This window comes from Ciona intestinalis, unplaced genomic scaffold (genome assembly GCF_000224145.3).
Source record: "Ciona intestinalis unplaced genomic scaffold, KH HT000101.2, whole genome shotgun sequence".
NCBI classification, from domain to species: domain Eukaryota; kingdom Metazoa; phylum Chordata; class Ascidiacea; order Phlebobranchia; family Cionidae; genus Ciona; species Ciona intestinalis.
In genome coordinates, this window is record NW_004190423.2 from 225,736 (window position 1) to 238,559 (window position 12,824).

A 12,824-nucleotide genomic window follows, 5' to 3' on the forward strand; every position below is an offset into this window, starting at 1 on the left:
GATCAGGTGATGTTTCGGACAGTAACTTGGTCCATCATCAGTGTAAAAGAGGTTACTATCCACCAAGTTACAGCACCTAAAGCTGCAATGTTGCTTTAGATTATAGATTAAACGCGAACTTTATTTTTACCCAAAGTTCAAGTGGTCCTTATGTCGCGCGCTGTACGGGGTGTCTAGAATTAGTCATTCACCGCTAAATTAACTAAAACTGATCCACATAATCTCAAAGTCCAATTTACATAATTCACTTGTAATTTCAAATAAGATTTTGTTTGGGAATAAATCCAGTTAATCCTAACCAATAAGATCCAGGATAAGAGCCATTTAAACTTAATGCGCGTCCTGATTGGTGGATTTGAACCGGCCATTCGCGGTACATGAGGTTTTACTTGATTAGACTTGTATCCTTTCCATGTCTAAAGTGACAATCACTGTCGGCTATTTTTGGAGCAAATTTAAGGCGCCGTCGAAATGTTATTGCCCTGACCTTTTCGCGATGATTTGTGCAAATTAGGAGACTAATTAAAGGTTAATTTAAGATTAATTTCTTGTTTATTCAAAGTTAGTGTTCAATTAGACTGTGATTAAAACCAACCAATCCCGTGCGAGCAGTTTATTATGACGTGACAGTGGGTATTATTCGCTAAACTCTTTGAAAGGTTTCCGATACTAAATTTAAAAGGAATGTTAAAACAGCTTTGGCGCCTTTTAAATTGAAATCTTAAATATATTGAAACCATAACATATAGTTAGGAACACGGTTTAGCAGCATATGGGACAATAAATACGTGACACACACTGCATGCTCACTGCCAAGCAGTTGGTACAGGTATTTTATTGTTTTATTGGGGAAGTATTTTAATGTTTTTATTGAGCAACTTTATTTAAACTGCTATGTCTTACTACTTTATAATTTTAAGTTTCATATTGTAACCGCCAATGCCTCTCTATCTGTTTGTGTAAAATAATTTAGCAGCGTTGAAGGCTAAACTATTATAGTCTTATATACACGAGGCAACTACCGAGTGTCGTTTTGCTGCTGATTTCCTTCTCTTCGTTGTTTTAATTCATTTGATCTTCGCTATCGTATTTAAAGATATAAATAAAAGTACATTGCTACCAAGGCACGGATTCGAACCGTTTACCTTCGCGCCCATACAAACTTGATGAAATGTATAATAGGTTGGGGAAGATATATAGGACACCTTTTTATTCTATTTTCTCGTCACATTTGGTAGAAAACAAAGAACATTCAAAGAATTAGAAAACCGTGTCCTCACGACTCCCACAAACCGTAGTTAATTGTTTAAAAGACGATCAGGATATTTAGATATTATGTGCTAAAGGCGCCCTATCTCTCCCGATCCTACTATATCCAAGCACGAATATAAAGGCTACACATATAGGGTTACTATATAACAGTGTACGTACCATTGCAGATGTTTTGCAAAGTTATTTTTAATCAAAAGTTGCTTTTGGTACACCATTAGTTGGGTTCGATTTTGTTTGCTGCATGTTTAGTAACAATTGATCAAAGGCTGTTTATGACGTAACAAACACAGGTGTGATAAAACAATGAGAAGAGCGGTTAACGCGGCGAACGCGTTTTTCGGCGACTTTCTTTGATTTCTGTCAATTAATTATAAAAGTCCCGGTGGGGGTTGTCGGTTTCCTGTGACAAGCGCCATACTTCCGTGACAAGCGCCAGGCATTGACTGTGATTCGAAGCTGTGCCAATAATGGATTTTCGCGGCGTTTTTGAGATAAAAGGCGACCAGGCTAACTCGGCTCGAATAAACTTTATTTTGGAGTATTTGCGCACGTCCCATCAATCTGCGGTCTCTATATAATTTGTGTACATCACAACGGGAAAGAAACTTTAACCCGCGACCCACCGGGGCGTGAGAGTCGCTACGCGTTGTTAAATCAAACAATTATGACAAAACTATCGTGACAAACCAGTTGTGTGACGTCACAAAGCGGTTTTATGCGGTCACAATTAAACAGCAGGATAGTGGGGATTGTTACATCACAGTGTTAGCAATATCACACACGTAGTTTTAGTCCTTAGATGTCAATAATGTGTATACACAAATACAATGTGCATAAGATCAAAGTAATCGGTTAACAAGCTTGAATAAGTAGATCTACTTATTTTGAATATGACAGTCTTATACGTTGCACGGCTCTTGTCTTTACGCACATTTTCCCACCAATTACAGGGTAACTTAGATATTAATATTTGCAACCCACTGTGAGTTGCTTCTTATAAGGTTTAACAGCCACGTTTTTTAACCAAATGCATTTTCATTTATTTTACCCGTAGCGTGTTATAGTAGGGTGGGGGAAGATGGGACACCTTTTCATTCTATTTTCTCATCCCATTTGGTAGTAAACAAAGAACATTCAAAGAATTATAAAACTGTATCCTCACGACTCCCATAGACCGTTGTTAATTGTTTAAAACACGATCAGAATGTTTGGGTATTATGTGCTAAATGTGTCCCATCTTCCCCCGCAACGTGTCCCATCTTCCCCCGCAGCGTGTCTCATCTTCCCCCGCAGCGTGTCCCATCTTACCCCGCAGTGTGTCCCATTTTACCCCGTAGTACTATATAATGTTGTTTTGCTGCAAATTTCCATCAATTTGCTATGTTAACTAACACGGCATTTGTTATCGTAATGAAGGGAAAACAACAAATTCTGACAGTCATTGTTATCTATTACTATTTAGCTGTGAAACACACCTGTGGTATTTAACAATTTCGTCCATCAAATAGTTATTCTAAGGCGCTTCGGGAAAATACTATTTGCATTTATAAGGCGCAAAGAAGACAAAACAACTTTTGCAAAATTTGTGCAAAAACAAACAAGCCCAAAAAAGCTCATGCAGTTTAAAATAAATTGAATTTTTGCAGCTTATCTTATTAGTGGGAACTCATAAACCAAATCCATGTGTTTAGCGAATTATCGCTTGTACCGCGCGGCGCATCTTCTGTTCATTGTTTTTTCACACCTGTACTTTATTACGTCACAAACAAGCTACACGACTACAAACGCGGTGAACGCCAAAGAATTTCTTTAATCTGAATCGAACCGCCAATCACATGATCACGTTCGATTTCTACGTATTATGACGCACGTACGACGCAAGCAAAATCAAGTTTAACTATTGTTACGCTATATTAGCGCGATTCAGGGAATTCTAAAACTTTTTACAAAAATTAAGAATTTCAATTTAATCTTAAAATTGTAAGTTATCACCGTTTGATTGGATTACAAACTTAATTGTTACGTCATAATGGGCGGTAACAATTGCTGCAATGCCGCTATTGTGCTGTAACAATGCAGAGCTGCAAAGTGCAAGTATGACCTCATACACGCGCGAGCAAAGTCAATAATAAAGCGTCAGATGAAGCCCGACTACTTTCTCCTGAGTTGGCGGGAGATGAAAGCAATTAACCCGGCGAAGGTTCAACTAAAAGCCCGATGTGCGGAAATTCCGGCGGTTGTACAGCGGAAAATACTCCAATAGATTAACGCCTAAGATTAGCCCAATTAAAGTTGACTTAAAAGAACGATTAAGGGTAAGCGTGTTAGGGGTACCTGGGGTTCTGTGGGGCTTTTTTGGGGGTGGGGAGGGGTCGTCTCGTCGCTGCATCTGCAAAACAATGACAATTATGATTCTAGAATTAATGACAATCGAATGCATCGCGACATCGAATTACCTATGAATGAGAATTCTTCTGTGACGTCAACACTCTGTTCCATTGTTGATCACGATTCCTCCTTGTGACGTCATCATTACGTCATAATCTCCAGTTGTGACAAGGATAAACGACAAACAATGTACCCCCGTACTTCCATTGTTACGTAATAACCAAATGTTGGGAATCCCCGCATAACAAACCGTGATTATGACATCATAATTGCTGCAATCTGACATCACACACGTGTTTGTTGCGTAATACCAAGGTCGCGTGATATCGAACCAAAACGACGCCAAAATGTGGAAACTTTAGACTGAGGAACTCTGAAAGTCGATACTTTAATGTTTATTGGAAAACTAGGGGAAGTTATTACATTGGGTGTCTCGTTACACACCATACATGGTGTATGCATTCCCCCTATGCTCACTGTCGAGGTACATAGTAGGGTGGGGTAAGATGGGACATATTTTCATTCTCAGTATCGTCCCATTTGGTAGAAATTAATATTTACAAAATTATATAAATGTATCCGCGCGACTAAAAGGGGTGGGAAACCAAGGGGTTTAATACACGGGTGTTGTACACCATACATGGTGGCTTCATACACCTCATGCTCACTGTTAAGTTATAACACGGGTGTCTTCTTATACACCAGATACACATGGTGGCTTCATACACCTCATGCTCACTATCGAGTTATAACATGGGTGTCTTCTTATACACCAGACACACATGGTGTATTCATGCACCTCATGCTCACTATTAAGTTATACATGGGTGTCTTCTTATACACCAGACACACATGGTGTATTCATACACCTCATGCTCACTATTAAGTTATACATGGGTGTCTTCTTATACACCAGACACACATGGTGTATTCATACACCTCATGCTCACTATTAAGTTATACATGGGTGTCTTCTTATACATCAGACACACACGGTGTACCCACCAAAAAAAACACCAAAAATTCTATATTTTAACATAAAAACAAACACGCACAACCGATAAGTGACCACTATATTGCACATATACACATAACCGCACACAATGCTGCAGTGCATTCTCACAATGCTAAGTAGCCATAACGTAAACGTAAGCATTAAAAACACGGAGGTAAACGATGCCACCTGTTATAACACGGGTGGCTGGAACCTTAGAAAAGATGACACCAAGGTCATATTTACTTTTATTTGAGGTTGACGCTCCGATTTTGGGTTCGAGATATTTTTGTCGCGGCCGATTGAAAAAACCGCTAATTGTTACGTCATAATGATCTTTGTTTTGAAATAGTAGAATGCAGAAAAACTTTCAGCGCGCGCGGAATGCTTCGTTGTTAAACAATGATGATTATGACGTAAATTATTCGATTGTTATTTACGCGACACCGACGTTTAACGATCGTTGGTTATCGCTATTGTTTACAAAACAATGAAATGTTCTATAATTGAACACACAAGATCAACGCGACCGCTTTATGTGACGTCACAATGATTTAATGATTATGAGCTCGAGAAGTCGCGATGATTGTTCTGCAGTAAATTTAAGCGAGTGCGCTACACCGGAGGCCAGGTCAATTTTTTCTTTGCATTATGACGTCGTATGACGTAATCAGCATCGTAGTTTAAGCAGTACTCGTGACGTGCAACTCGTGACGTCAGACCTACGTAATAATCAGTTGTACCAAACGTCATGCGGGGGCTGAACGAGAAAGTATCCCTGTGAAAGTTTGAACTTAAATTAAATGTTAGAAATAGTGTATAGTAGGTTGGGGCAAGATGGTTTAAGCGCGAAAGACAATACACGTTTAACAGGTTAATATGACGTCGTAAATATGCGGACATGCATTGTTACGTCACAAGCCTACCTTATTTTCTTCGCTTCGCTTTCGCTAGATGGCAGAGCGGAGCAACAAGGGCCACTGTGACGTAACATAGACTTTTGGAATGCGATAATCGATCTGGAATTTTTACATCCGGTTAGAAAGTCGGGGCGTTTTTGACGTCTTTCGTGACGTCACAGTGCCACTTACTTGATCTTATAATCATGCATCTGCATGGCGTGCATCTTCGCGATTTCGATTAAACGTAACTTCCGGTTTAAATCAATATTCAATCGATCCAGGATTGTCTTCGCGTCGCGGTTGCTCGTCAGAAGATCCATAATTCGATAATGATCAAAAAATCGCGACATCCCGTTTTATAGAGTAATCGAACACCCCGCGATCAAATTCTAGATATCAAACTTTGTTACATCAGTATCCATGCTTTGTGACGTAATATGAGACCGCGCGGGCACTCCACAATGGCTGAGGTACAAAATAAACAATATGCGGGCGTTCCAATAATTACTCGCCAACAAGTGCTGTTGTGACGTAACAGCAAGGTTTGTGATGTAACAGTGAAAGTTAGTTTTCATACTAAATAAGTTTTTAGGCAGCTTTTTTACCTTGTTACTTTATGTAATATACGTTTTAATTTATCTTTTTAAATACGACAGCGAAGATCATATTATGAAACAACGAAATTACCAGCAAAACGTCATTTTTTGGAGTTTTTAATCTGTTACTATTAATAAAACAAATAAGAGAAGGGTATTAGCTACAAATGAATGACATTTTTTAGTTGTTTTTTTTCTTTGTTACTGTTATTAAACAACGAAGAGAAAGGAATTAGCCACAAAATGACTAGTTTTATAGTTGTTTTACTGTTGCCGTCTAGGTAGAAAAGGAAACGAATGAATTCCATTGTTTAAGTATTGGCGGGTCGCCTTAACGTTGTAATGTAAACCTAAGTTAAGTTGAGCAAATATTGGGGATTGTTTATTTTGTGATTTACAACTAAAACTGCGGAGGTGTAACTTACATGGTAGCTAGAAATGACGAATGTTTAGTGTTTTGGGGGAACAGACTCCCCAATGTTGTGTTTAAGGTTTGAATAATAAACACTGAAATTAAAACTCAGTATAAACAAAGTTTTGGGAGAAAATATAAAAAAGGATATTTAGATGGATTGAGATAAAACGATGCTTGTTGTTTTTGTTTTATAAATGACGTCATTAATTGTTTGATTACATCATACTGACGTCGTTAACGTTAAATTATGACATAATTTATAAATATGGCGGAAATAGATTAACATTTAAACAGGAGTTAAATAAGAAATGGAACCTTAACAATATGATATAAATTTTGTAATTTTTATTCGAAAATATTCAAAACAAGTTTTAATATATTGGCGGTTGAATATATTGTTGTAAACATTACTCTGCTGAAGAGATAAAGCGCGGTCGGTGATTCCATTGTTCATCAATTGTTCGGTAATACCAGCACCGTTTCAAGCGTACTTGTGACGTGACAATGGAACCCATTATGACATCACAGGAAGCTTTGTTGGTTCGGAAAGTCGCTACTACGTCACCGTGCATTGTGACGTCAAAATACAATCGAATACGAAGCGACATCGAACGTAGATTGCGGTAAGTGACGTCATATACGAATACAATTCATCATAAATGATATTACGTCATCAATATTGATAACGTAATATTAAATGACGTAATAATAGTTCACGTCATATTGCAGTCACACCAACAACCAACAATCGCTTCAAGTTTTCCTCCGACTCATGAGAGGAGGACACGTCATCAACGATGACGTAAACAAAGACAACAGGTGACGAGTGTGTGACGTCATAAACATATAGTTTGTTAACGTCATAATGTCCACAGTCCGAACATAGTGGCACCCCCTACCACCCCCATACCTTCGTTGAACGATGGACCAGCGGATGATGACGTCACGATAGAGGATAATACGTCACGCGTGACGTCATACTCACGAAAGCAGGTGAATCTATCAAAGTTTCAAAAATTTAAGATTTATAGAAATTTGAAACCAGTTTCCGTATGGAAGTAAATTTCGACAGTTGGAACTCAAGATTTAAAAGATTTTTTTTGAATTTTAAACCAACTTTTAAATTTATTGAAACCAAAAGACTTTTAAGATTTTGTTGAAATTTGAACCAAAACTTTCACTACAGAAGGAAAGTCCAAGGAAGACACAAAACAAGCCACCCATCATGCTGGTAAGTAAATGATGTCATGCTGATGATGTAACAATAACGATGACGTAACAATAACGATGACGTCACACATGCAATACAGAACACGTGGGTTCAACACAACGACACGTGGTTGACGATGAGAGGTCGTAACATCCGGTTGCAGCATCAAGACCACGTGAGAAACGCACTGACCGGAACGAGAGCTACGTCACGTGCAGAAGTCAAAGGTCACCGCCCCCGCAGCGTGACCCCGCGTTACCCCATCCCCAGTTACTATGGCAATATGATCAACAATGGTTCTACTATTACGCCACAAAGAGCGACCTCCACCCCCCTAGTTACCAACGGTTACTATAGCAACCTGATGACGCAACAACCGCGTCGACGCGACACCCAGCGTTGCCATAGCAGCAGGACAACCCCGGATTCGACGCGATCGATTGTTATTAGAATACCAACTTCCGCTAAAAGTACAACGTGACTTACGTGCCCAAAACTGACGTGACTAACTTACGTGCCCATTCATTGTTAAAACGTCTACGTGACTAACTTACGTGCCCATTATTAGCTACATGCCTACTGATAACTTACGTGCCCATTATCACACGTACCTTAGAATGAAGATCCACTGTCGGAGCCATGCAGGGGGGTGAGGGGTTTCCCCCCGTGTAGTGTGATGTCATACTCGAATACGTCATGCGGCGTCTGTGACGTAACAACAACAAATGTTAAATATGTGCAATCATGCATGCGATGGATCATAGAAACAATATATAACACGGTAATGGGATGTCTATGTTTGGGTGATTACTCACTAAGACCATTATTTGATAACACGACTTTCCCGCTATAAATAATCGACATTATGACGTCATATAAGAAGTTCTCAAGCGTTGTTTCGTCACATTCGTCATTCTCAAGTGGGATGACGTCACAGTAGCTATTCTTACTTATTGTTACATCACTTAAGATGAGTAATGTTATAATTGTAATGTGATTGTGACGAAACAAAAACATTCTAAATCAACTGTTTTTGGGGAAAATACTTATATTTTTTTTCTATTTTGGTTCAAATTTCGTTAAATACGATGATTTAGCGCCAAGTCTAGACGTTTCCCGTCCTCTCCATTGTTTTATTGTTTGTAAATAAACAAGTGACTCGACTGTGATTCTACATTCAATTGTTTGTATAATGAGGTCATAGAAAATCCCCAAAACACAATCACCCACAAAGTTACATACGTGGTAACTCGTAAGAGGTGTATGGAACAGAACACCTGTGTTATAACGACTATCGTTGCCCCGCCATGCGAGGATAAACAAGCTACATACGTGGTAACTTGTAAGCGGGCACGAGGTGTATGAAACAGAACACCCATGTTATAACGACTATCATTGCCCCGCCATGTGAGGATAAATAAGTTACATTCATTAGACCATATTTAGTTTTATTGACGTCATTACCTCTGACGTACGACGGTCGGAGTCAACGGAGCGCGTCGGTCTTCTTGCGGATGAGGGCGACCACAGGAGGGTGCTAGCAAGCGTGGGAGAATCCTGGAAATAACTTTCGGTTAAAATCAGAAATTAATTTTTAATTGATTGCTTTAACTAGTTTGCTTTTCTGCGACCCTGGGTGTTGTGATAATTGGACAACTCTTGCCTAAATCCCAGGTCCCATGGCGTGTCTTACTGTAGAACCTCACCCAAACAGATGCGTATCCATACACTGCAGCTTTAGCAATTTAAAAGCAGATACAAGTTATCATATTACTTTAAACTTACCGTAGTAAAACTACGTTTCACGCTTCGGATAGGTTCGGCTTTGTTCGGAACATTTCGGATCGTCTTGTCCATGCTAAAAAAAAGTTTAAAAATTAAGACTATTAAGATATTGTGCATTTATTACACCAAAAACTGTAGACTTGGTGAAACATCTGCTATATTATAATGAGTCTATACACGACCAAACACAACATAAGCTTAAAGTATTTTAAAGAGTTTTAAAATCTTAACCATTGAAATAGTTTGGTTAATTAGGTGAACAAACAAAATGTTAATCGAACTTTAAAGTGAGCACTCAACAACTGTCAATCAAACTAACCTTTTTTGCTTTTCCTTCGCAATGGAGTTTGAATCACTAAAAACAAAATGTATATTTTATATTACGGTGGGTAAGATGGATACCGTTAGCACATAATATCCAATAATTCCCGATTGTGTTTTTTACAACCAACAACGATATTTTACAGTCGAGAGGATACGTTTTTTTATTTAATTAAAACCTAACTATAATGAGTGTGACGTTGATTCTGTTACGTCATAAAGTTAAATTGTGACGTCATACCTGCTAGATGGTTCCTCCCATATTATGTCGTCATGAGGATTGGCTGTGACGTCATTTTCTTGATTCGATTTTAATTTCTCGATTTTTTCGCGATATCTGGAAATTGTCATTGTTACGTCAACAATCGAACAATGGTTGTCGTTTGTTTTGTTTGTTTAACGAGTTCTAGAATTCCATTGTTCGAATATCCGATAATTCCACCATTGTTGACGTAACAATGCTGCCTTTTGTCATAACAAACATAACATTGTGACGTCAGTAATGGTGGATTGTCTGCGAACTTGGAACAATAACTTGGACGCGAAAGTTCATTGTTACGAATCTAATACCCACCCGCCACAATCGCTACATTATTACGTCACACAGATTATTGTCGTTCGATACTTGAACTTCTAGTATAAGTCGCGTTAATTTGGCGGCCAAAGTTTTGTTTGACACTTTTACTCAAGGAGTTTTTACCCCCAGCGTGTTTAAACAACTGTGTGTTTGTTGCTAATTCCTTTCTCTTCGCTGTTTAATAGTTTGATTTTCGCAAGCGTATTCGAAGCGATAAATGAAAACTTATGTCAAGTATACGTAATTCCCTAATTAACTAATTTCGATTAAACGTGTAGCAAAATTAAGAAAAAAAATTGACTACACAATAACTTTAACCAATAAAGAGTAAAATTTCAACAAAACCGACTCACGAGCGTCTCATGCGGATGATGAAAACGACAAAGAGCACGATGAGAAGAATGAGGAGGAAAAGGAGCAAGAACACCGCGATATGTAGCCCTGTGACGTCATTTTCTTGTGACGTCACCTCCTGCGTCATCAAAAAATTGTTATAGTGAGAAGATAAACAAGTTACATGAATTCTGTTATTCAAACTTATATAGTAGGATGGGGGGAGATGGGACACCTTTTACCTCTATTTTCTCGTCCCATTTGATAGTAAACAAAGAACATTCAAAGAACTATAAAACCATTTCCTCACGACTCTCATAGACCGTTGTTAATTGGTTAAAACACGATCAGGATATTTGGATAATATGCGCTAAAGGTGTACCGTCTTTCCCCACCCTACTATATAAGTTTACTATATAAGTTTCGGATATTATATTATATAAGTTGTCTGGGTGTTGGGGTAATGTTACAATTCTGGCTTAAACCCGAAGTCCTCGTACAAGGACCTCACCTATATGGAATAGAACAACAAAAACCTAATATCTCACATAGAAAGAATAATCTTGGAAAAGTTGTCTCAACTCAGGGGAACCCCCTTTTAACTGTTGTAGAATCTTGTCTATGTTGGCTTGAGGGTCGAATATACGTATTGTGACGTCACTCCGTGTGACGTCACGTTCTCGTTTCGTAGTCAAGTGTGGACTGACGTCATCGATCGTAACAATGGATCCGGTCATTCTGCCTGTGACGTAATAAAGGAATATTTGCGTCACGCCATAAACAAAACTGAAAAACTATTTTAAATTTGGTAACTAAAAAATTAAATTTACCCCACGTGAAATATTTAATTAAATCTAAAACTCACGAAGCGTTTCTGAAAATTTCTCCTGTTGCTCTCGTACGACATCTGGCGGGCTTTCCAAAACAAATTGGATTTTTTTGCTTCGTTGTAAAATATGAACCTTAACTTGGCAGGTAGCTGAGTGGTTGGCTGAGTCACGTGCTTGGACCGTCATCAGGAAGTATCTGTGACGAAATAATAAAACAATATAACATAACAGTAATAATAAAAAGGGAAATTTTGGGGGCGAATTTTAGCAAACAAATTTTGATATAAAACTTTTGCAGGTTATTTTCATATATCGGCATAAGAACTGTGGGATAAAAAAAAAACCTTTAGCAAATAATTTCCCATATTTCCTGAATGAATTAGCAAATTAATAAACCCAAATAAAATCTCGCCAAATAGCAGCTGTAATGTTAGAATAAAATTAATATTTTTGTACCGGATGAGCTCAAATTAGTATTTCGAGTTTCAATGTATGAATATACCGGCGTAAGCATTAACTATTTTACCCATTTGAGCTTTTTAAGGATTTGGATCTAAAATGTGCGCTTGGGTTGGCAAAGGTATTTCTTTGTTTGTTCTTTTTGCACCGAGGCGAGCTACGCTGTAGTGTAAACGTCGCTTAAAAGAACAAACAAAGAAATATCTACGCTGACCTGCGCTGAACAACGCTGGGTGCAGATATTACTTTTTAAATAAAAGCAGAGCAGAACCGAAATGTTAGTACAGGCACGCACGGTATCTTGAGCTGGTGATTATCCTGTTCCGCTGTCGCTATTGTGACGTAACAGACCGTGAACAGAGAGCGGCTTGTGACGAAACAGGCTTTACTATGATATGAGGGGAAAACTAATTAAATGCAATATCATTATGACGAATCAATTAGCCATTGTTAACGCACAAATAGGATAATGATATCACAACAGATGACATGTAATGGTAATTTGAATATAAACAAAGTCAAATAATTGCATTTAATCACCGAAACGTCGCTTTAACATCGATTTTGAAATGAAAAAGGCTGGCCTTTTGCTATATGCTGGTTTGGGTATTCATTTGTTGATGTATGTAGTACAGCCGAGTGGAAAATATGGAAAATATTCGCTAAGTCATGGCAGTTGTTGGTTTATAAGGGACCGGTTCAAGTTACAGTCGGCTGGAAAAGTAGTTTGTTTGCTTGCTTT

The 12,824-nt window shown here is 38.3% G+C and overlaps 4 protein-coding genes across 5 annotated transcripts in view; 1 reads left to right on the forward strand and 3 right to left on the reverse strand.

The window, feature by feature from the left end:
• dickkopf (protein) overlaps window positions 1–4,057 on the reverse strand; it is a gene marked incomplete in the record, with an annotated part of 12,203 nt that extends 8,146 nt beyond the window's left edge. The window contains 2 exon segments of one of the 2 annotated variants that reach the window (NM_001078211.1): window positions 3,607–3,661; window positions 3,729–4,057. In NM_001078211.1, coding sequence (NP_001071679.1) covers window positions 3,607–3,661 — 55 coding nt within the window. 2 annotated transcript variants of the gene reach the window in all.
• Window positions 4,058–4,636: 579 nt separating this feature from the next.
• Window positions 4,637–5,932, reverse strand: LOC108950312. Its single transcript, XM_018815751.2, has 3 exons — window positions 5,746–5,932; window positions 5,581–5,673; window positions 4,637–5,432 (listed from the first exon to the last, which is right to left on the reverse strand). Exons 1-3 carry the CDS (start codon window positions 5,904–5,906, stop codon window positions 5,270–5,272), a joined length of 417 nt encoding a protein of 138 aa, XP_018671296.2. The 5' UTR covers window positions 5,907–5,932; the 3' UTR covers window positions 4,637–5,269.
• Window positions 5,933–6,179: 247 nt separating this feature from the next.
• LOC100176172 lies at window positions 6,180–8,943 on the forward strand. The gene is made up of 5 exons (XM_002122002.3): window positions 6,180–7,190; window positions 7,297–7,386; window positions 7,443–7,560; window positions 7,754–7,798; window positions 7,878–8,943. Exons 1-5 carry the CDS (start codon window positions 7,072–7,074, stop codon window positions 8,256–8,258), a joined length of 753 nt encoding a protein of 250 aa, XP_002122038.1. The 5' UTR covers window positions 6,180–7,071; the 3' UTR covers window positions 8,259–8,943.
• The window catches only part of LOC104266592 (cadherin-23-like), a 32,231-nt gene continuing 26,863 nt past the window's right edge, over window positions 7,457–12,824 (reverse strand). The window contains exons 34-42 of the mRNA XM_026838652.1: window positions 11,659–11,819; window positions 11,342–11,535; window positions 10,814–10,932; window positions 10,125–10,220; window positions 9,882–9,917; window positions 9,563–9,635; window positions 9,242–9,334; window positions 8,389–8,482; window positions 7,457–7,566 (exon numbers count right to left, since the gene is read on the reverse strand). Of these exons, the coding sequence (XP_026694453.1) occupies window positions 8,390–8,482; window positions 9,242–9,334; window positions 9,563–9,635; window positions 9,882–9,917; window positions 10,125–10,220; window positions 10,814–10,932; window positions 11,342–11,535; window positions 11,659–11,819 (865 nt within the window). The 3' untranslated portion in view covers window positions 7,457–7,566; window position 8,389. The remainder of the gene's footprint in view (window positions 7,567–8,388; window positions 8,483–9,241; window positions 9,335–9,562; window positions 9,636–9,881; window positions 9,918–10,124; window positions 10,221–10,813; window positions 10,933–11,341; window positions 11,536–11,658; window positions 11,820–12,824) is intronic.

Bases quoted from the DNA above. Each gene is read 5' to 3' on its own strand.
- LOC108950312 (XM_018815751.2), bottom strand. From the start codon at position 5,906: ATGTCGCGATTTTTTGATCATTATCGAATTATGGATCTTCTGACGAGC. The intron at 5,674-5,745 runs GTAAGTGGCACT...TAAAAATTCCAG, and splicing joins ATGCATGATTATAAGATCAA to ATCGATTATCGCATTCCAAA. The intron at 5,433-5,580 runs GTAGGCTTGTGA...AAACTTTCACAG, and splicing joins AGCGAAGCGAAGAAAATAAG to GGATACTTTCTCGTTCAGCC.
- LOC100176172 (XM_002122002.3), top strand. From the start codon at position 7,072: ATGGAACCCATTATGACATCACAGGAAGCTTTGTTGGTTCGGAAAGTC. The intron at 7,191-7,296 runs GTAAGTGACGTC...GTCATATTGCAG, and splicing joins GACATCGAACGTAGATTGCG to TCACACCAACAACCAACAAT. The intron at 7,799-7,877 runs GTAAGTAAATGA...CATGCAATACAG, and splicing joins ACAAGCCACCCATCATGCTG to AACACGTGGGTTCAACACAA.